This window comes from Alligator mississippiensis, chromosome 5 (assembly GCF_030867095.1).
Source record: "Alligator mississippiensis isolate rAllMis1 chromosome 5, rAllMis1, whole genome shotgun sequence".
In the NCBI taxonomy this organism is placed as follows: Eukaryota; Metazoa; Chordata; order Crocodylia; family Alligatoridae; genus Alligator; species Alligator mississippiensis.
Genome location: NC_081828.1, coordinates 77,652,270 through 77,676,184, shown reverse-complemented (window position 1 = coordinate 77,676,184; position 23,915 = coordinate 77,652,270). Strand labels below are relative to the sequence as shown.

Sequence of the window (23,915 nt, the reverse complement as noted above, 5' to 3'; positions counted from 1 at the left end):
TTAGGAAATAATCTGCATAATTGGCCTTGATTTGTGGGTCTCATGCCAAATTCTCCCACTCATCCCAACTGATAAATACACCACGCTAATGCAAGTGCCAGTTGTTTGGTGGCCTTTCTGCATTCCCAGGAACAATTGCCTTGTTCCCCTAAAAGAAAAATTTCCTGTCTGTTGCTGTGGCAAGGACAACCTGTACCCACTGTTCCTACAAACCTCTCCAAATGTTTGGGGCTCCAAGAGTGAATAAAATAAATGGAAGAGAGCCAGAAAAAGCTTGTGAACGTTCATAGTACTGAGAAGCAGAGTGAAGTATGTTATACTTACCTTACACAAATTCAGTCCTGTTAATTTCAGGTAGTCTCTCCAATTTGTTCAGATCATTTTTAATTCTGATCTTATTCTTCAAAATGCTTGTAACTCCCTCCTTCCCATTTTATTGTCACCTGTAAATTTTACTTTTATGTTAGGGTTTAGTTTATAATGGTCTCCATGCCAATTTGAACAAAGCAGGTGATTTTCTTAACTAAAAGTGCCAGTTTTGCATCTCTTGATGCTAACATTTTATTAGAATTTTATTTTTTGTTACACATTTTCTTCCATTTTAAGTAAAACCAAACAATTTGAAAGTTCTAATATTAATTTTTCTAAAATATTTTTCAAGTACTCTGTTTTCCATTTTTCTATCTGTACTTCAATGTGACTTGTTTCAAAGTCATCGGATCACTGGTTAAGTTGCTTGTGTACATGTTAGCATAGACACAATTAAACAGCCATCTCGCACTAAGCAGGATACAGGGAAAATCTCCTCTGCAGTTTCTACAACTGCCCTGTTCTTTGCAATAGCAGCTTTAGAAGCACAAGAGAGGAATGAGATCTCAAGGATATAGCCAGCTTTTTCAAATCGGTATAGTTTCCTTCTTCACACATGTTCATCTGCACACAGAACAAATCCATAATGCAACAGCTAAAATATTATATTGAGGCATGCATATCCCCATGGGTTGTTTTCCAAAAAATCTTATTTTCATTCAATAATGGTTCCCCCCACACCCACCCCACCCCCAAAAAAGTAGTACAATCTTCTGTATCTCAAAGGGGGGGGGGGGGATGAAAATGTAGAGAGAATTTCTCTCATAATATTCTTTTGTTTGTATTCTTTTAATTGCATTAATTATCTTATAAAAGAAAAGTCTTGCAGTGTCATCCCAGCAGCTAGACATTCAAGTGGGCAAATAATTAGTGCAAGCTAATTAGTACAACTTATTTTCTTCTGCTCTATGAATCCACGGGGCAGATTGGAAGAGCCACTAGAAACAGAACAGATGATCCAACGCTTCCGTGCCAACATTGTGATCAACACAGTGGAGCCTTTTGAGGAAGAGGAGTGGGCTGAGATTTCAATTGGTGCTCTACATTTCCAGGTATAGTCGGATTCCAACTGTCTTTTCCTGTTAGGTACCATCCTTCCCCTGCAAATGAAGCCATTCATTGCAAGGCTAAGTTTGAGACAAGCAAAAGAATCAACACTGGTGAAGTTCACAGTTCTGCAAAGGAATGCATCTTGTGATTTGTGACATTTTCAAGTATACCCACAATGTAAACAGTCCGGTCTATCTAACTTTGTCACATCGTAAAACATTTCTCAAATCACAACATTCCTTTCTTTTCGCCAAATGAGAAACATTTTTGCCATTATTTTTTCACGTAAAATGTACAAATCCTGGTGCATTCACAAAAAATATCAGTCCAAATTCACAGAAGGAGGCCCCTGATTCTTCATGCCTTCATTTTTTGGATGCCCATCTTGGGGAATAAGGTATCTCAAAATGGGTATTTGAACACACAGTCCATTTCTAGTAGTTAGAATCTTTGCTACTATCAAAGGGAAAAGAAAACACAATATATCAGTGCACTTTGTTTTTATTTTAATGCTATCTGACTTACAACAACATTTCTTACTTAAGAGGTTTGAGTATTAGTAAATATAAAAGGATAATTGCAAAGTAGAAGTTCATCTAAAGAATAAAATGTATTATGAACATGCGTTTTCGCTGTCTTTTTAATTTCTAAGTTACCTGATCATGCTATATAGGCATAAATTTTAGACAACCCTCTGCTGCAGTGTTCCCTTAACTTATCCTTAATGAGCCGTTCAATACCAGGAATACCACTCTAAGTATCTTGAGACTGTTTCCCATACTGAGCAGCGTGTCTGTATGTGGCTTTTTTGTCTTGGTATTCCCTGATCATAGTGCATCTTTTTCTTTTTTTGTGTGTATATGTATATATAATTTGCATGAATGTGGACTATTGTCATCTTTGACAAATTGAGTACAAAGGCACAGCAGATATTTATAAGAGACTCTTAGAAATTCAAAATGTTAAGTGTTATTTCTCTCTTCTAATTTGTGTTGTTTCTTCTTAATTTTGTCAACAATTGTATTTATTTTCTTTAATGAACATTATTGGTCAGAAGAAATAGGTTATGTTTATGAACAGAAAGATGGCAAGATTTTCTTTATTATTTATTTCTATTTTAACATTGAAAGAGAAGGTTCTTAAATCAAACCATTTTATCTAAACTGTAGCTGTGATGTACTACAGTTATGAGAGGAGAACATTATATGAAAAATATGCATGACTTAGTTTCCCTATTCATTTTTGCAATATGAGTGGGACTGAAGGGATTAACTTCTTTTCTGAGACAGGGAATAAGAGATGGGTGCTAGTAATGGATGTGTCTGGTTTCATACAAATGAACTATCATGAACTTTTATATATGGAGGACCAAGGGTGTGAAGTATAAATATGCATCAGCTGCTCTGTGGTAAAGGTCCATATGTGTGCTAAGAATTAATTTACCATAGTTTAGCTCCCACTGGATGTGTCTACACAAGATGTGTTACTGCGCAGCAGACTAATTTGCTGCTCAGTAAAGCATCACCATCTACACATACACGACAATCAGGGTGCAGTGGACTAATTTACTGCACTGCCAGATAGTCCTTTCACATACAAGTGGTGTCTGGTAGCACAGTAAATTACTATGCTTAAACTCATGTGTAGATGGTGACATCAGGATTAATTTATTCTGGCTCAGATTGAACCAGAGTATCTTCAGTTGCATTAACTGCACATATAAATATGCCCATTTACTGTGAAATAAGCACCTTTGTACTTGCACAGTTACTGCAAAGCAGGTATTTCATGCTAAAGCCGTTTTGCATTGAGCCAGTTGTAGAACCATAGAATCATAGAAAGCAGGGCTAGAAGGGACCTCAGGAGGTTATCTAATTCACTCTTGTGGTCAAGACAGGATCTTCCCTATCTAAACCATCCTGTGAAGTTTTCTTTCTTTCTTGTGTCAAACAGCACTGCACAAACAGCCCTCTTGCTCAACTACCAGACACAATGTCTGAAAAACATCAAGAAGACCCTAACCTTTCACAGGCAAAGCAAGTAGATGTAGATACTATCAGTGTTCTCTCCCAGTGCCACTCAGCCTCTTTGCCTGGCGGGCTGAACGGGCAGTGCCCCAGCTATCCATGGGCCAGATCTGGCTGGTCATCCTGATCTGGCGCCAAGGGTGGGCATGGCAGGGCCCCATCTGGCCATGCAGAGAGGGATGGGGCCAGCCCAGCCCCAACCCGGACCCTCAGGGGAAGAGGGCCTCACACAGTTTCTGAATAAGGAGGCACTAAAGGCATATTTCTGTTCCACTTATTAGATGTGGAAGTGGACTTAGGTACCTAACTTCAATCCTATTCCATCTTGCTTGAGTCCCTGAAAAACAGTTAATGCGAAAGGTAAGTGGATCCTATATGCCATAAGGGATGTTTATGGGATCAGTTACCACTCCATTATCCATTCTTCATTTCATAAGCAGTCATGAAAAGGCCTAAACCCATCCCCCAATCTAGAATCATGGCTGGTTAGTAGATTTTTCCTACCCACAACTGCAAATGTTTTGTTAGAATATGTGGGATGGATGTATATCTCATTGGCTGCTGTCACATGTTAAACAAGTTTTGCAACTGAGGTCTGAGGAATGTTGTGCCCCATTCTCAGAATAGCCAGATGTGCATGGCAAGTTGTATGATTCTGGGAATGGAGCATAAAATTCCTGAAACCCCAGCACCGAGACTGGCAGCTGCCAGGGACCAGTGCAGGAGAGTACCTTTACCCACACTTGAACTGATGCATCCACGAGCACCTGGGCTCTGTGAGTCCAGTGTTAGGGAGCCTTACTCTGATGTCAGGCTCATGGCATCCCAGATCTTTAAAAAGCTGGCATGCAGCTGGGAGCCTGGGCTGAACACCCTCCTACTTTAAGTTTTCTGGGTGCCATAAGCCTAACATCAGGTAAAGGCTCCTCATGATGCAGCTGAAGATAAAGGAATTCTCCCAGCCCCTGCTGCTCATGCCAAGTTAAAGAGGCACCCTCACTGTAATATGTTTATATACTTGTAATTGTATTTGTGTATATATAATCATATATGTAACTGTAGTCACCAGCATGGTAATATGATTGTGCTGTTGGTTAAGGAAACCACTGTAACAAAATAGAGTATATTTCAAATAAAGCATGTCCTCAGCAATAAAAAAGGAGTGGAATATATAGGCCATGAGGCAGAACTGGGGCAGTAGGAGTTAAAAATCTAAAGTTCTGTGGGAGGCAGCAAGGTGTATCAGAAAATTTGGAATCTGTTCAAGAACATTGTGAGGTAGATAGAATCAGTGTGAACTGCTACAACAGATAAGAAAAGTATGTAAGATAGTATGGTCAAATCTGAAATAATAGATGCATATGGATTCTGTAATCGATTAAGTTCGTTAGTCAGCAGAATGTAAATGTTCATGGCATCTAACATGATTGATCATGAGCAAAGCATACAGGACAGTACAACCAAACCTGGTATGGTAGATATGGGAGGTATCTAGGAATGCTGTAAATATAAAGATCATTAATCAGCAAATTGTAAGGTTCAATGGTGCATTTTTGATGCGAGTATAAAAAGGATGAAATAGAAACACACTTTAGATTTGTGTTTAATTCTGCACTTCCCCTGCTGTCAGCCAGTCCAATCACTTGGCTGATAATATAAATAAAGGCTACATTTGTTTATACTCACTGAATATCTGCATGCTTTTTCAAACCATGTTGTGGGATCTAGCTGGTAGGGGGGCAAAGCAGGCCCTATTCAATTCAGATTCGGCCCAAATCAGGGACAGTGATTCGATTTGTTGATTTGGATCACTGTCCCTGATTTGATTCAACCAAATCTGAATCTGAAGATTTGATGCTGATTCAGAGAATCAGTGATACAGACACAGCTTTAATTTTTTTTTTCTACATACCTCAAGGTACCAGGCATGGCTCATGATCACTGTGATGCTGGGGCAGATGGAGCATCCCACAGGAGTGTGGGGGGGCCCTCCATGTGCTCAGTGGCAAACCCAGAAGTGGACTGGAACTACTTCCAGTCCACTTCTGGGTCTGTCGGGAAGTGCCCAGCCCCCCGCGCCCCTCCCAGCTTGGCGATCAGCCATGGGGGAACCCTGGGTACGTCCCCCCCCCCCCCGCCGATCCAGGAGACACCAGATGCTGAGCCAGGGAGGTGGGGGGGAGAGAGCCCCCAGTGCACTCCCCAGCAGACCCAGAAATGGACCAGAAGTGCTTCTGGTCCACTTCCAGGTCTGCTGCTGAGCATGCTGGGGAGCCCCCTGCACTCCTGTGCAATGCTCCATGCACCCTAGCATCTCAGCATTCACGAGCCACCTGGTACCTAGAGGTATGTAGAAAAAACATTTAAAGCTGTCTCTATGTCCGAATCTCCAAATCTTTCTGAATCTCTCTGAATCGATGCAGAGGGCTCTGATTCAATTCAGAGAGATGAACGGGTCCTCTGATTCCATTTGGATTTGGAGATTCGGCCACCGAATCGGACTGAAGCTCCACCAAATCGAATCAGGGACTGAAGCTTTGCACAGCCCTACTACCTGGCCCTTGGAAACAACAATAGATCTTTCTTCTCACTATTTTTTTGTTACTCAACCTTAAAAGTAAGATGACAGTGTGTTACAAGAGTAGATGCATTAATTGATTTTCAGGTCTTGAACAGGATGGAACAGAATCACACTTAAGCCCCAAGTGCACTTACACCCCTAATAGGTGGGGAAGTATCTGGCTCTTACTCCTAACAAGCACTAGCCAAGGAAGAAAGCACATACAGAAACTAGAATTTGAAATAAAGACCTCTAGTAACAACTATTGCTGTTCAGTGCAGTGAAAGAGATGGAATCCTGGATATTTATAGTCAGTTGAGGCCGGATAGGCTGCCCGCATGGACATGCAAGTAAGCTTAGCTTTTCCATTCTAACATAAAGATCCTAAATTATTGTATTCCAGTTCATGAGTAAATGATGTTTCATTTTCTAAAGGCTGCCCTATGTTGCTGAAAATATATATAGGTTACATAGCTCCCAAAAGAGGTATGTCCAAAAGGAGTTTGTGCCCATTTGTGTTTGCTGAAGGAGCCATTGTGAAAACCAGTTATGCTGGAGTCCAGGTCCACTGTCTTGGTATAGCCACAGGGATCCCCCAACAAAAACTAGACCCTTGATATTCTATAACCTGTGTTCCTTGTAGATCTGTGACAGAAATGTTGAACGAGTTCCAGTGAACCAAGAGGCATCCTAAGCTTTTGCCCAAAACTTCAAAAGAAATTCCTCTGGAGTCTGAAGAATGTTTCACTTTTGAACATAAGGGCTAAGTACAGACAGTCAAAAAGCCCAAGGCAGAATCAATTCAATCTCAGTAGCCTTGTCTACGCAGTGTAGATTAGACCATTAACAAACAGGATACAGATTCCCTCATCAGTTGACCAAGGTAGGCAGAAGTGCCTGCACTGGCCAAGGCTAGAAGGTGGGGGGTACTGGAGCATATTTCCCAGCTCCAGTGAGCTGCAAACAACTCATCCCTGCCCCCTCTCCAGCCTCCCACCTGTCAGCTTATGGGAAAGGGTGCGGGGAATGGACCCCCTTTCTGTCCCTGCCCCCCAGCCAACATCTGCGCAGTGCGAGGGGGAGGAAATCTCTCAAGGCTAATAGGCAGGGGTCTGGCAAGTGGGCAAGGCTGGGGTGTCCACATCCCAGTGGAACCATGCTGTGCGGGAGAAAGCCCCTGCCTTGGGGACTTTGTCTCCCACCCACTGTGAAGACCTCAGCTGAGAGGCTGGGCCTGGAGCTGGGATCCATTCCTGCTTCCCCCCACTCCCCTGTAGCTGACAGGCAGGGGGTGAGGGTGGCAAGGGGGTGCAGCTGGGACGGCAGAGTTGCACTGTGGTTTAAGCCCCACACTTTGAACCAAGGTCCAAGCAAGCCTGATTCTGAGAGGATTCAGTTTGAAGGCTGGATGGCAGTGGGGACCCAAAAAATTAGATAAGAATTTTGTAGCTAGAGCCCATCTCTAATCAAAATGTAGCAGAAAAAAGTTATTCACATAGTATTACCATCCTGACTGGAATCTGTGAGTATCACTCTATTATGCCTTGGATCTCCAAAAGTCCTTTTCCTTAACTACTATTTCCCCTCATTGTGGATATTTTGTTAATCCTGTATTTATGCAAATATAAGATGACCCCCTCATAAGTAGGTTCTATAGATGGAAAATGTATACATTTGTTATTATTTTCCAGGCATAGAATGTAAGTATTGAAGGGTTGTCTTGAATTCCCCCTCCTCCCCACACACAAACACACACGCGCACATGCACACCGCTACAGGGAAAGCAGTGGCTGGGGAGGGGTGGGGGAGGTGGTCCCCTTGCCCTCTGTTCCACCCACTTCTTCCCTGTGCAGCCTTACTGCCTCCCCTGCCCCTGTAGCTCCCCACTCCCAGCTCCCACACCCTCTATTCCCCCAGTCTCTGCCCTTTCCCTTCTTCTCCCCAGTATCTGCCTCTTCCCCCCAAGCTCCCCCCTGTCTATGCCCCTTCCCTTCCAACTCCCCAGTCCCTGCCACTTCCCTTACTCCTTACTGTCAGAAGTTTCTTGGGTTGCTCCATCCCCAAGCACAACACATAGAAGATCAGCCCTTGTCTGGCCATGTAGCAGTTTCAATGCTGCTGATTGGCTGGGCAGGGGAAGGAGTTTACATGGGCTCCATGCCCTGGAAAGACCCCAGCCTGAGCCAGTTGAGCTGCACCTGACAGTAATGGGGGAAAGGGGTTGGCCAGGAGGGAGGCATACTCTGCAAAAGAGAAATGGGGTGGGGAAGTGGGGAGGAGGCTGCTGTGGGTGTGACTGGCCCAGACCTAGGCTCAGGTCCAGAATCAGAGCTTCAGTAGCACCTGCTCCCCCGTCCACTTCGTATGCAAATATACTGTTGGGGGCGGGGGTGGGGGAAGGGTAGGACCTCATCTTATATTCAAGTAAATATGGTATCTGTGAATAACATCAGATGAGTTTATCACTGATGCAAGCCTTGTGGATTATATGTAACATCTGTATGTGCCTCCCTGTAGCAGGCGGCTTGGAGCTCCTGCTGCAGGCAGGCTGTGACTGAGGCAGGCTGCAGGTGTGGTAGGAAGACAATTAGGGACCATGCCTGAGAAGCAGCCTGCAGGTATGGCTGGGGTGACTGCGAAGTCATCTGACCCAGGAGGAGGACTGAGCTTTGACCAATTATAAATCCTGGCCCTGAGCTGAGCCAATGGTGAGATCCTAGAGACTGCTGAGAGAACATCTCCTAAGCAGGATGGCTGTAGTTCCTGAGTGCTAGCATGGAGAGAACAGCCTGCAGCAGTCTGGAGGTTTGGGAAGGGACTATGGGGAGAAGGAGGTCCCTGGGGGCCCAGTAAAGGAGTCTAGGAGCCTGGAGAGGGGCTGAATGAGAAACCAAGGGGTCTGAGTGCCCAGGGAGGGGCTGAGTGTGGAGCCAGGGGGTCCAGGAGCCCAGAGAGTGGCTGAGTGAGAGACCAAGGGGTTGAGTGTGGGACCTGAGCATCTGGTAGCCCAGACTGGGGCTGAGAACATAGGGAGTATCACAGAGATGACACCTGTGAAGCCTGGATTATGGTGTAGGGGCAGAATGGAGCCAAGCAATTAGCCCTTAAGACAGTGACCGTGGGCACTTGGTAGACATTAGGATGAGACCAGAATTGGGATGCCCTGGGGCAGCCTCCTTTGTATAAAAGCAATATACATCAAGATGTGGTGGGCGAATGAAGGGGTGACTGCCCACAGAGACCAGATTGGGTAAGGGACTCCTGGGGCTTCACAGCCACCCAAGCTATGACACTGTTACACTACCAGAAGATTCATTGTAAAAAAAATTACTCACAACCAAATTGAGCATCTGAATTAAGTAGTTTCCACAACATGAGACCTGAATGCCCTTACTTTATTTGTGCTATTGCCTGCAATAGAAAAGCTCTTCATGAAACATTAGGGAGTGAACCAGCTAGTCATCAAGCATTCCAAGTACCTGGGCTTCTGCTTAGCTCTAGATTGTGTATTTGTAGGAAATGTATCATCTAGAACATAGAGCACTGTCATTCAGTATTGTGCTAGCAGGGGCATGAATAACAGATATGCTGAAGCTATGCCTAAAAATACCCATGGGTATTTTCAGCTCAGTGTCCTGTATGAGAAAGATAGATAATTGTTTAGCTTATTGTCAGTAGTAAGTATCAATAGTATATATATGACTTGCTGCTTCTTTTCTGAGCCAATACCATATGTAACTCAATAAGCTATAGTACCTCTGAGTTAGTAAGATGGGAAGAAACTTCTTTGTGAGCAAGTCAAAAACAGGACCACACAGCCATCATTGTTGTTATATATAATGTGTATTGTAGTAGCATTTAGGAGTTGCACTTCAGGACCCCGTTATGTGAGACACTAATAACAAAAAACAACTCTTCATTCCAGTTTAAAGGAGAAATTGATTTATTCAGCAAATTTGTAAGAATTCTTGATAGAGAAAGCACCCCAGATCAGCTACATTTTGGATGAATAGTATCTGCTGGCATTTTGGTTCAGATCTCTGTCTAGTTTATGGAGTATCACTGAATGATTTTTACCCCTGTTCTACAGAAAGACATTGTGAAACTTAAATTGCCTTTTGCAGCTCTGGTAAGTTCTTTCTTGAGGATGATGCAAACACTGATAAAATAGCAGTAGAAATGCAATAGCATGGTGCTTGATAGTGAAATGGTAGACCATGCTACCGCACTGTGACAAAGCAAAAGAGGAGGAAAATTCCTTTTTCTCTCTCTCTTTTAATAAATAATAACTATGCTGGAGTTAAGCAGAAGGTATTCATGAGAGACACATTTTCTAAAAAATCAGAGCCAAACATTGGGCCTAGATGATTACACAGGGAAGTTTTACTGTCAGATAGAGTTGTGCCCTCAGGAACCCAAGTAACTCAGATCATCATATGAAAACATTTGGAGTATGACCTTTAATTATTTGCCCCATTTCAGCTTTGTGCTTATAAAAGTAGGAGAAATTGCCATGAGAAACTCTGAGAGCTATTGGTTATTATGCCTAGCATAGGGCTCTGCAGAAGTTTCTGGCACATTAAGTGAAGCAGGCATATGTCATCTTTATTCTAATCCCCTAAAGGGCAAAAAGAAATTCATAGTTGTACCTACAGTAAGATCAAAGTTTGGATGTTTTTATAAAGGATCTACTGTAGTTCAAACGGATTATTTCAATGAAGACCTACTAACTGGGTGCATCTACACGTACAGTTGTTACTGCTTAGTCATTTAATACTTGCTGCGCAGTCCTAATGCCCCACAGGTTTTCTCCCACGCTATTGCTCAGTAGCAACCAGCTACTGCACAGTAGCTGGTTGCTACTATGCAGCAGTGTCAGTGTCACAGGTCATGCCTGCCGACACTACCTTGCTGTAGCAATGAGCTATGGTGACATAGTTCATCTCTATAGGGATGTAGCATCTTGTGTATATGCACCCACTGCGTTCTATGGGAAGATGGACTAGATGATGGTCACAGTGGTTCCTTCCAGCCCTCTAATTTGTGAATGCAGATTTTGCTTTCCAAGCTTTCACAAGATGCTCTGAAAAAATCAAAACTTCTTCCCTCTCCACAAAAAAGGGAAAAGACAAATTTGTCTGCTTCGGTCACCTTGAACACATCCTATTAAATTACACCTGAGACAACCCTCATTTGATCCAAACCTGAAGTCCTTACTTAGGGGGGGCATTCCATGCTTTCCGTGTCATGTAAGTGGCCATTTTTTGGTCATCTACAAGGTATTTTTGGCATTTATGTACTCAGGAAAACTCATTTCCTATATACATAACCAGACCCTGTGACTGCCAGACTTCACATCAAAAACAGAAAAGGTTTGTGTGAGGTAGGTCCTCCATAGCTTAGATCCTGAGTTCTAGGCCCTATTTACCCACAGGTTTGAACTGGGGCCTATCTCACTTCCCAGCCCCAAACTCTGACCACCACACCACAGATTAGTTATTATCCATGCCCTTTTCTGGTTCACTTTTTGAAGCTGAGCCACTAACATGATCATTGGATTAAATAGATGGAGGGGAATACAGGAATGAAACTTTTGCCCCACTGGAGACAAGGACCCACACTGGAACCCAGGGACCTTTTTCTTCTAGGCTAGCAGCCACCTCATTGAGCTATGAACCTTTGACTTGCTCTCTTACAGCTGACCCACATACTTCCCACACATCTCCCTCTCATGCCTGCCCAAGAAAAAGCAAAATGGCTGACCTGCTGTGTGATAATTAGCATGCTGTGCTAGAAAGTCCAAGATACCTAGGTTCAAATCCCATCTTGGTAAGAGGGCAAGTCCACCCATCTCCCAGGTGAATTAGCTATCTATGTGTTTGAGGTAAATGCCCAAACAACTCTTTCTCTCTCTCTTGTGTCCATTCTAGGTGCATATGTAGTTGTTCACATGTGTAGGGAAAGAATTTCTCTAGGTGCCTAAGTGCCAAAAATGTACAGTGGATGACTAGGAAAAAATAAAATGTAACAGATAGGCAACCAAATCTAGAGAGCTGGATGACCAGAAAGGGAATAAGATTGCTACCCTTAGTTTATACTTAGGCAAATTTGGTTCATGTAAAGGCAATGAACCAAATCGAGTTATTGGGAAATGCAACTGTCCAGTATTTCTCAGGTTTAGCGAACTGAGAATTCTGCTCAAACAAAAAGTGAATAAATCTAAATGATGCCTTCAGAATTTGAACTCCTGACTGCACCCTGAATTGGTGGAAGCGGAATTGGCCCTTTTATGCAATGCAAAAACTTTCAAAAAAGGTTTATGAAGTGTTTCAGTTACTAAAATATCATAAGGATCATGGATTTGAGGGTTTTTATGTTTTCAATATGTATCTGACAGCTTCTTTCTTTTGAAATTTCAGGTTGTAGGTCTATGCAACAGATGCCAAATTATCTGCATAGATCAAAAATCTGGAGAGCGAAACAAGGAATTCCTGCAGTCTCTGTCTAATGCCAGAGGTAGAAAGGTTAGTTTAACACTAAAATGCCAACTAAAAGATAGAGTGTCTTGATGATATACATAATCCAAATTCAAGGGAATTCTCAAGAAACATGGAAATATTCCCTGGTGAATTAACTCACAAAAGTTGGAAAATGAAGCCATTCCTACTTGTTCCTCATCGTAGCGTTCAGCTTCTGTTTGCTTCAGTCAGAGTTAAATAACCCCTTCATACAAGTCTACCTGCAACCAACAATTCAAACAAGGGGCTCCTGCCCTTTTAAGACGATGAAGCAGTCTCAGTTAGTAGGGCTGTGCGAAGCTTCAGTCTCCAGTTCAATTTAGAGGAGATTCAGCAGCCAAATCTCCAAATCTGAATCGAATTAGGAGACCCAATAAAAGGTTCGAATCAATTTGAAAGCCTTCGAATCAATTTGGAGTGATTTGGTTCTCATTCAAAGATTTGGCCATAGACTAAACAGGTAGCAGTCCTCCGCCATGCTGGACACAGCTGCCTCCAGGTGGTAAGTCTGTTGTGGGTGCAGGTGGGAGGGAAGGGGCATGGCGGGGGGCATATCAACTCCCCCACAGTGAGGGAGGGATTGGGGCTGGGGCTGGGGCTGGGGCTGGGACAAGCTGCCCAGCTGGGACAAGCCAGGTCAAGGCTGGAGGGGGCATCTGGGAAGCGGGGAAGGCAGGCTGTACCTCTCCCCTGTGTTTCCCTATGTTGCATGCACAGGTCTCTCCCTTCCTCTGCCTTCATCCTGTGGTTTACCCCATGCTCCCCTGGCTTTGAACCCCCTCCCCCACCAAATAAGTCATTGTGGCCCAGGGCAGGTGATAGCTCCAGGCTCAGCCTTGAGTCTGGGGCCAAAACCAAAGTTCAGACACCACCTGCCCTGCACCAATACTTGAATTCAAGTCAAGGCTTCCCCCCTCCCTCCCCCACTCATTTTGGAAAAACTTTCATCTTGGATTTGAGTAACTATGGTAGCTAAGATATTAAAAGCATTGCCTAGACATGTTAGCTACTTGGACCTCAAATTCCATACACTTTTTTTTTTTAAAGCCAAGGATTGTAGTGTTTTGTCATTTTCTTCCATTTTTCATTTTTGTTTTTTACAACAAAGATGTACCAAACTTTAGCAAACATCGTTTCCCTATGGTTAGACCATTTCAGTGGATTCTAGCACTGAATTAAAGAATCAATAGTAAGAGATGCAAGGAGTATTCAAATGTTTATTGTTTAAAATATTTTTAAGAGCTGTCTCTAGAGCTTCACTCTAGAGACAGCTGCATTAAACAGCAGCAAGTGTTTAATGCTGCTGAAAATCAGGATCCTTAATTTCAACTAGCATTATACCTGTTTTCTGATAGTTTTACATGCAATAGGGCCATACATCTTATCCAACTGCATTCCATTAAAATTTCTATTGTATTGTTTTAAACAAAATGCAAATCCAGCTCCAGAATAAACTTGATCTCCGCTGACATCACTTCTGAGGCAACTTTTGTTAAAAAATTACTTTAAAGCAAAAATCTTTCCATGTCTGACAGAACACTCCATTCTTATAGGTTCTTAGATGTAGGTGCTATAGGAGACTGGAAAAGAAAACACTGGACTAGAACCTATTTTTTCAAGATTCTTTCCAGTTTACATTGCAACTAGACGTTGGGAGATATGGTTGGGATTGATGGGGAGGGTTGGTTTTTATGGGGAGTTTGGTAGGGCAGGTGTGATTGAAGGCAGGAGGGCTGAAATTCTCAGGTTTGGGGATGTTGTTTGCAGAATCTTGTCTATAAGTTGCTCTGACCTTCTAAGTAGGGCCAGATATAAATCTAAATAAATAAATAAATACACCAAAGCAAATGTTCTTAGTCTGTGTGTGTCCTTATGTGCTAAGACCCTGGTACTGTGAGGGTCCTCCTGCAGTTTCTGACCCATGGTCAGAACTGCTATGATTCTTCAAGAGAAAAACTCCTCACAGAATTAGGCTCCAGACTATTGGACTATGCACACCATCGTTGCTAAGGTTATCAAATTATTTCTTTTATTTGATGTAGCAGTACTACTGTCATCATCATAGTATAGAGTATAGTCCTTTATATTATGCCTAGTGCCTTTCATTCGTGCATCTGGAACACTTTTACAAGGCCTATTTCAAGTAGTTGAGAGCTGTGCAAGTATTTGATTTCTCAGTTTGATGGCAGGAACCAAAATAAAAAAACTAAGTGATGGGTGGAAAACAAAATTCCATTTCTCACCAAAAATAAATCCTGAAAAGATAGATGCCAGTCAAATAAAATGTTCTGTTTGTCCAGCAATTTTCTGTTCCTTTTTTCGGTGGTTTTTTACTTGAATGTAGATTATTTATTGTCTCAACCTCTTCCTTTCAAAATGAAAGATCAGAACAGTTTGTTAAGAAAATGTTACAATGTAATGCTTTGAATCTATTTTTTTCTTCTTCATTGACTTCAAGTATGGCAAATAATTTTTGTCCAACAGATGACCCGCTTGAAAATTTTGACCAACACTTGTAATTAACCTTACAATGCCTTTCTGTAGAAGGGAAGATTACATTATATCCTTTTGTTACCTATGACAAAAATAAGCCACAGGGGAACTCAAATGCACTGAGTGAAAGCAATTTTGTGACCAATACAGGAATGGAATCCTACAGTTATAATCTCTGAACTAAGTTCTAGTCTTTGGTCCTATTTTATGTGATCTTTAAACCAAACAAGAACGCTTATCAAGTCCTGTTTTGAACTAAGTGTATTTATATGTGAATAGATGTCTAAGTGTTGCATATATCCATTTATGTGGCACAAGTACTTGAAAAAACACAAAAATGATGGGATATTATTGCTTTGCTATCACTGTAAGCAAGGATAATGACTTTCTCAACATACACTCTTCTGTAAGGGTAAGTGTATTGTATTTACACCCCTGCTTGTTGGATTGTGCTTTTATCACACAAGTAGTTTCACATTTTCCCTCTGTAATGAGTAATGGGAAGCTAACATTACATCCCCCTACTGCCATCAGAAGACTGTATAGAACAAAAGACCTCACAGCTCGGCAGTACTTACTGAGCTCCTAGATTGTAAAGTGGAAGTTGTATGCAGAATAAAATGCCCTTCAAGTGAAGAAAGAGTAGCTAGCAACAGAGAGAGGTTAAATGGTCCATTGTAAAAACTCTGCAAGCTATAATCTCAAGGGCTGAAAGCCTCTTTTTCTTTAACAGGGAACTAGTAAAAGGAAACAATTCTAGTTTTGTATTTTCTTCAAAGTAAAGATGGTGTGGCATAGGAGTCTTTTTAGGAAGGTTTCTTTTGGTAAGTGTAGTCAGAAATATAGCTAAACAAATATTCCCAGAGTACTTTTATTGAATAGAATAAGGAAAATTACTACAGGAGTATTGCATTTTTAATTCACTTTTAGTGCTAACTAGCAAGTGTTGGTCCCAAGAATTTTCATGAAAAGAAAAACGTTAGCAATATCTTCATGAAAATGTGTTTTTATGCAAACACTTTTCCAAGTAAACGCACATATTTATGCATAAAATTCCATAGGAGTCAATCAATCAGGTGACAGAAAACCATGTTATGTGACTTAGCCAATTAGAATAACAAAATACAAATGTCAAATATTTGAAATAATGTTTGAGGAATGCAAATAATAAAATGTTGTCTCCAGGTAAATGCTTCTCCAGTGAAGAAAACAGCTTTCCCTCTTAAAATGGACACCTTAATATTAGGGGGCTGATTTTGAAGGAAAGGGTACATTGTATGTGAGAAAACACAGTATGCGTATAAATGCCTTTTGCCAAGTAGCTTCAAAATATTAACAAATTTGCTAATTTAAAAAAAAAATGTTAAAATCTAAATCTGATCTCAACTCACAAAATAAAATAAAAACCAAAATATTGTTTTATTTGCCTATTTGTCATTCTGGAAGTAAACCAAGATGATTGTACGTCAAGATCTATATAGAAAAAGCTGTTAACTTTAGAATCAGTTTATTTATAGTGATGTTATTCTTTCATGTATGACATATAGCCTAATTTTTAATTCATTATTCAATATAGACATATGCCTATCTGTTTTTTTTAATAGAATAATTAAGGTAGAAAATTAGATTTGCATTATTTTATAGAAAACTGAGCCAGCTGCCAGTAGATTAATTGTAATTCTGGAGAATATAATTTATTCAAATAACAGATTATTGCCCAGTAAAACAATAAGAAGTTGTGTACACATTCAAATAATCTGGGAAAATTCTCCTAGGTTTGTTCTCCTGGTAGAGAAACTTATCCAGAGTCACATGTACAGACATTCTAATGCTGAAGTTCTAAAGAATGAAGACCTTGCAGCGCTGACACTGTCCAGCCAGAGGAGGCATCTCAATATGCTTTCCTTAGTGTGTCTGGCAACAGATGGAAGCAGTGCATAGGGTAGCTCTGATTGTCCTACCCAGACTGCCCTTGCACAGCTTGTGTTTTCCTGCAGCACAATGTGGGGATTGTGCAGGGGACATATTCTACTGTCTGCTAGAGCTGCAGAATCCAGTGAGGGACACACTCTCTGTCTTGGGGTAGGAGGGGAGGTGATGCTAGAGAATTGTGTTCTCTTCTGAGAGAAGCCATAGCATGTACAGACATTCATTCTCCCAGGAGAAACTCTCCTGGGGGTGATTTAACCCTGATTGTTCCCCAGTTATTTTTCTCCTGAAGCAGCCAGTTTTGCCCTGGGAGAAAAAGCCTGAATATCTTTATGCTCATGGCTTCTCCTGGGAGAGAAGTGACTCTCCCAGGAGAAACTGAATATGTATATGAGGCCACAGTAGGGTAATCATTTAAATGAAATCAGTATTTCAAATAAAATCTGTATTGACTTCTTAATTTTAATTTCATGGTTGATCTGGATTCTAGCAGGTCTATGGGAATGTATATAGTAATAGAAAAGAAAATCCTATGTGGAGTACCCTTTTTCTTATTTTCAAGATCATAAATTTAAAAATAAGGTAAAAGTTCCAAGTCAAACTAATATACTTTCCAAGCTCCTGTTGTACCTCATCCATCTCATTTCACAGGAGACAATTTCTACATTGAGTCATGTTGTTTAGTGTTATAGAAGGACTTGTACCTGTTGAATTTTCCATCATATTTTTTTTCATTGCCTGAATAGGAAAGGAATCGAAGATATTGCCATAAGATTTAAATAATTAAAATACATAGATTTTAATTTAGGTAGCAGATGGATCTTATTTATTAAAGATCCCATTAGTTGGGATGTTTCTATTTAATCTAACTACTATTTAATCTAGCATTCTAATTCTCAATTTCACACCTCTTAATTGGACAATGGGGAAAATAAAGAAGAGGGGAGAGATCTATGGAAAATTACAACTTTCATTGAAAAGCCCAAAATTGGATAATTTACAGTTTCTAGAAGCTAAAACCAAAACTCTTGCACATGGACTGTCAGAAAAAACAAATGATGTTTCATTAAAACATACCAAAAAATGTTTTTAAATTAGATTCCATTTTTGTTTTTCTGGAAAAAAAAATTATGAGAACAGCATACACTTTCTGGAATAAGTTTATTCTAAAACCCAATTTTGATGAAAAACTTTTCAAGGCAGATTTCATGTAGCTACATCTACATGTGCGCTTTAATGCACAGTAGACTTTTTTACTGTGCATTAAAACATCACATAAAAACTGTGCAATTACACTAGTGAGCAGTAAAATAGGCTACTGAGCATTAAGCATCACTTAAAAACTGTGCTTAATCATTACTGCACATTAAGACAGCCTAATGTATATTTCTTTAGTACCTCACATTGGAGGTACTAAATTTCATGTGCACTAGAAAAAGCACCTTAGTGTATGTGTACATGCTCCCTCTGATAACTTTCTTCATCTAAAATTATTCTAAGACTCAAGGGGCGTAGCTACATGAGATGCTACGTCACCATAGCAAAAAGCTACAGCCACATAGCTTGTTCCTAGGGCAATGTAGCAATGGCGGGCAGGAACCGTGACACTGACACTACTGCTTAGTAGCAGCAAGCTACTACTCAGTAGCCTGTTGCTATTGCGTAGTAGGGTTGGAAATGACCCGTGCACCCCCAGGACTGTGCAGTAACAGGAGTTGCTGCATAGTCAGGTACGCAAGTAGAATATTTTTTTTGAGATAGCAAGGTGGTTCTACCTCCATTCTGATGTATTTCTAAAATAAGCACTGTTAGAAAAAAATGTGCTGGTGAAAATCTATCCCAAATCCCCTCAGCAATTTATTTTAACAGAACTTTTGCCAGACTAACAGATAGGCATAGTAGGCACATGCCTAGGACCCTAAATGAAGAAGGGGCCCAGTTGTGCTTATTTTACATATTATAATTATTGGGTGAAAAAAAGTAGGGGCCCACCAGTTTGTTTGCCTAGGGCCCACTAAAGGGTTAATCCAACCCTGATTACAGCCTACTGTCCACTGCAGTGAGCAGGACTATGCATGTACTAAAATTAAGCACTTACTTAAGTGCACTAGAAAAAAACTGCTAGACACCCTGCAGAATTAAACCTGCAGTGCAAAACATGGATGGTGAGTGAGTAAAACAGCTGTTTGATGTTTGTCTCCACTGTGTGGTGATCACAAGTATCACAGAACTATGTTTATAAATGTTTCTGATTTGTATTTGTTGGATGGCTTCACAGCTGGCAAAAGAAAATGAATGATGGGTTCACCAAGTAGAACAAACTTTCAGAATACTTTCAGTAAAATATACTAAAATATTCATATAAACAAATGAAGGGAACATTCACAAAGCGCTAGACATAAAAAAGTTCTACTAGCAAAGCGAATAATTCACAGTATGAAGCGCAAAGCTTTGCTTCACTGTTTGAACATATGTGCATCCCTACTCTGTCTACCCTGTGAACATTTTCTGAAAAATGTATTAACCATGTTTGTCAGAAAGCCGGAGTTCTCATTAAATTACCAGGTTGTGAAGGAGTGTAAATGATATATATATCTATACATATGGGACTGAGGGGAGAAATATCCTTGTATGTATTTGGTTGCTGCAAGTTTTCATGTTGAATAAACTGAAACTGGCTCTGATCTGTCTATTATGCTTATAATTAATGAAAACTCTTTTTTATTTTAGGAAAATAATTGTCATGTCCTTTGTTTTTATAGTATCTTCTTGGTTGTGAGATCCACCTTATTCACAGATTTCTGTGAATTTCCTAACTTCCTAATTAGTTGGGGGGGGGGGTTGTTTTGTTTTTTTCCAGACACACTTTGGCATATATCTGATGAACCAGTCCTCATGCTCATCTTCTTCATATATATTGTCAGTGGGATCTCCAGTATTTCCTATGTTGAAGGAGAGTACAAAAATACAGTGCCCACCATCCAATGAAGAAAAAGCTTCTGGATAACTTTCTTTGGCTGGACAAGTTTGACATGGATAATTGAGAAAAATCTGGTTGTCAGTTATTAAAAAAATCTTCTACTGATTTACTTCTGGTTTTATTTCTAGTGTCATTATTTGCTCTAAAGGTTCTTGTTGCAGAGGATCCCTATCCCTGCTACTGGAAGGAACTAAATGCAGTGTCAGGAGGCTGTCTGGGGCAGTGCAGCTTACAGAGAAGTAAACTGCAAGGTGCAGGCTCCTCATAATTAGGCAAATGAGCAACCCCAATATTACAAGAGAGAGCCAGAGAGAGCTTATAGGGTTCAGCCTGCAGGCAGGGGAATGTGAGGCTTCTGATGAGATAAGTAGCAACTCCCAGACCCTATTGCCACAGGGCCAGATCAGGTAACTGGAAGGTGGAGAAGAAAGGGGCTTATAATCCCAAGCCTGGAGCTAGAGGTTCAGATTGGCCCTGATCCTGCTAGAGAGAGAAACTCTACTGAACATCTCTGAAAGTTAAATGATTTGTATTATAGTTCTTTACCTTTGGTGTTTATGTTCTAGTGGGGTGCCTGGAAAGCACTCCATGCCTAAGAGTTGCTGAAGCCCAGATAGAGCCCTGCAAGGATCTGGAATCCGGTGGGCTCTGTGGGCTAAAGCCAAGGCAGGATCAGGGGCCCAGTAAATACATACAAACCTGCTAGGACCAGGGGTCCAATGGATTGAGTCAGCTAAAGCCAAGAGAGCAAACCCATGCCTGGCAGGCTGATGCTCAGACAGGGCTAGGAGCCTAGGGGAAGTGTGCAGTTAGGGACAGCCTTGCAAGGGCCAAGGGCCCAATGGTTTGTAGCCCAGGTAGGGTGAGAGAACCTGGTAGAAGAAGACCAATGAGGTATAAGCATGGCTATGGGTAAGGGTGGAGGCCCCAATTAAGACAAATAGGGTGACAGTTAGAGCCAAGAGGGCACAATTAGTGCCCAAAAGCCAGAGAGTTTAGATATAACACCAGAGCAGGGAGGCAGGGCCAGTGAGCCTGGAGCAGCAAGGCAGGAAAGAAGAGTAATGCCTTGCTCAGGCAGTGATTGGGTCAGAAAACAGCCACTCAAGGATGAGCAAGGTGGAATAAAATGCCAAACCTTACTTTGGTTTTTGAGGGCAGCCTCCCATATTTATTAACTGAATATCAAGAACTGGCAGGCAAGCATAAGGCAGTGGTCCAAGAGACCAGTAGGACAGGATAGAGTTGAAGTGGCTACTAGACGATGCCACCTCCAGCCTCAGGAGGTGTATCCTGTGACACTTACCAGATGTTAGCCTCCTCAGTGATTACATACCACTTGCATTTTTCCCCTTGTGACTTAAGATACATGAGCCTTAACTTTCTAATTTATTCAATTGTTTCAGCCCCCAACAGGTTTGAGCAAATTTTATTACAGGGTGGATAACTCCAGCCCTAACCCAAATATTGTTGTCACAAAAACCACATCTTATGATGGGCAGCAACTGTGGTAATATATTATTCTTGATATTTCATGGAAAGCCATCTGAGAGAGGATACAGGACCATTTCTAGAAATTGGTGTGGGTGGGGAAGGAGGAAAGAATGGAAGAAAGAATGCCATATCTCATGATAAAAACATACCTCTTGGCTTTTGAAAGTGATATACAGACCATCCAGAAAGGTTGGTGAGAGAAAAGAAAGGAAATATTAAGATTTTGGGTGTAGGTATGGAATATTGCCACATCCTTCTTTGAGAGGAGACATTGCTAAAAGCATTGAAAAGCAAAGATTCAAAATACAGCGTATAAAAGATTATCTTTGTAAAAAGCTTTACCAGATTTCTTTTTGGGTTTTTCTTTTCTTTCCTGTTTGCCACTTTTCCATCTGTTTTTGTTTTGGGGGTAGGGGTTTAAATGTTTTTCCACAGACTGATTGTGTTTATGTATTTATATGGGATATTTTTCAAATGTCTTCAAATATAAGATTTCACAAACAGAGCTACTGTAACTTTATAAACAAATTTTCAATATCTTGTATGTTCCCTGCCAAAGCATGACGTTTTCAGAGACTTGTTTCAAAGAAACCCTTGAAACATGACTATTCATCCACTTTTAAAACCTATTAAAGACCTCACTTTTCTTACTCTTCATGCCCTTCCATGTACTCTATGTATCTGACTCCCCAGAGTTCAAATTTTTCTCTTCCTCCTCCAGAAATCTTGATCCTTAACTTTTGATATTTAGAAACAAGGAGCTGAGGACAGAAGGAAGGGGAAATCATCCTTGACACAAATATCCTAAAAGTTTGGACTTGTTGACTGTATCCAGACAAGCGGGGACATGCAGTATGTGGCACCACAGACCCATGTGCAATGCCAACCACTGCGCATGCAGGCATTCCCTGCACTTCTACCTTGCAGTGGGGGTGGGGAGGAGGAGAGGGGAGTTGACCCTAGGAGATCCCAGGTTCAAAAAAACCCACACTGAAAAAAAGTCAAGTGGTGCACACTCTTGCTGCCGCCCAGGCTTCCTGCTGCAGCTGCAGCCCCGGGAGCCCCCCCAGGACCCCAGGTTAGGGCTTCAGGGGCCAGAGCGTGCATGAGCATACACAAGTTGTGCCTCTGCTAGTTGTACCCAGGGAAAAAACATCTGTGCTTGTCTGGATACGCCCATTGAGGTCTATTCTTCCCTGACCTCTAAACCAAGCCAACCATTTGTGATATTCCCATCGGCTTTTAATGGGTCTACAGTCAGTCACAGGTTGGAGGTTTTGTTGTGGTATGATGCGTGAATTTCTGGCCCTAATGAAATCCCTGCCAGGACTCTTGCCTTGTGTGATTCAGCATTTCCTTAGGTTGAGGCTAGAGGGTTTCTGACTTGAGGAATCCAAAAGCTACTGTAAAACTCTGAACATTCACAATTTGATCAACTGTGACCCTGGTCAAAGACATATTACTGGAACTTGTGTGACACGGGGTTAAGGCATTTCTATAAATAAAAAAATATATACAGCACATGTTATGCATTGGTCACTGCTTGCTTATAATTTTTTTTATTTAATCTTGATTACAATATACCAGCACTGGGCTGCATTTTATTTCAGGTTTATATATACTATCAGTAAACAGGCCTTTTTGGGGGAGATTATGAATCAAGGATATATTTGTACTCTCATAGGGGTCAATAACAATTCATGCGATAACTGAAAGTTCTGTTTAAGATTTGTGTTCGGCCCAGGGGACTCACTGCAGGCCTGGTGAGAGCTGAAGCCAAATAGTAACTCTAGGTAGAATTATTAACAGAGTAAAAATACATGGAAGAGAGGGAATGTAACAAATCAATGTATACATTGGAAGTTCAGGACTGTTTTCATAATTTCCAGGACCACCATCTGTCCTGGTTTTCAGTCTGAAATGGCTGTTATAAATCTCTAAAAAATGAACTTTTTTTTATGGAAAACAGGAAAGAAGATATCTATTTCTTACAAGCAGAAATTTCCATAAAAATAGTGAACATGAGAGATGTCTCATGTTTATGTAAACAAGATATCAGCTTTGACAGAAATGCATAACATTTAATTATATGCATAACAATAGTATACCTGAATACTTACCTTGAAAACCAACGCATTTATCATTCTAAAAGCCACTTAGCTGATTCTCAAAACAAGCTGGAGTTTTGAATTTTAAAATGCAGTTTCATGATATCTAAATTTGTAAATGTTTCATTCCTCAACTCTGTGTCATACAAAATATGGTTTTGTTGGATAGAAGGTCAATACATTTTGACAAATTCAGTGTTAAGGGACTTGCTGCATGCTGACCTTCAGATGATCTTTGGTACTTTTCTCTGAATGGTCTCACCTTTCTAGTTTGGCACAGGAAGTCGAAAAGGAAATGAAAAGCAAACCTTAGCAAGCTCTATTTGACATTGCTGGATTTACTATAGAATAAGTGGCTTAAGTACATAACGTGACAAGTAGCATGAA

At 41.1% G+C, this 23,915-nt stretch overlaps 1 protein-coding gene across 3 annotated transcripts in view; it reads left to right on the top strand.

Moving 5' to 3' along the window:
* The window catches only part of MOCOS (molybdenum cofactor sulfurase), a 416,196-nt gene that overhangs the window by 390,137 nt on the left and 2,144 nt on the right, over positions 1-23,915 (top strand). Inside the window, exons 13-15 of one of the 3 annotated variants that reach the window (XM_019485749.2) lie at positions 1,295-1,421; positions 12,426-12,530; positions 19,871-20,035. In XM_019485749.2, the coding sequence (XP_019341294.1) occupies positions 1,295-1,421; positions 12,426-12,530; positions 19,871-19,897 (259 nt within the window). In that variant the 3' untranslated portion in view covers positions 19,898-20,035. Of the gene's footprint in view, positions 1-1,294; positions 1,422-12,425; positions 12,531-19,806; positions 20,036-23,915 lie in introns of those variants that run through there. The other 2 variants (XM_014602528.2, XM_019485741.2) reach the window with 2 other exon arrangements.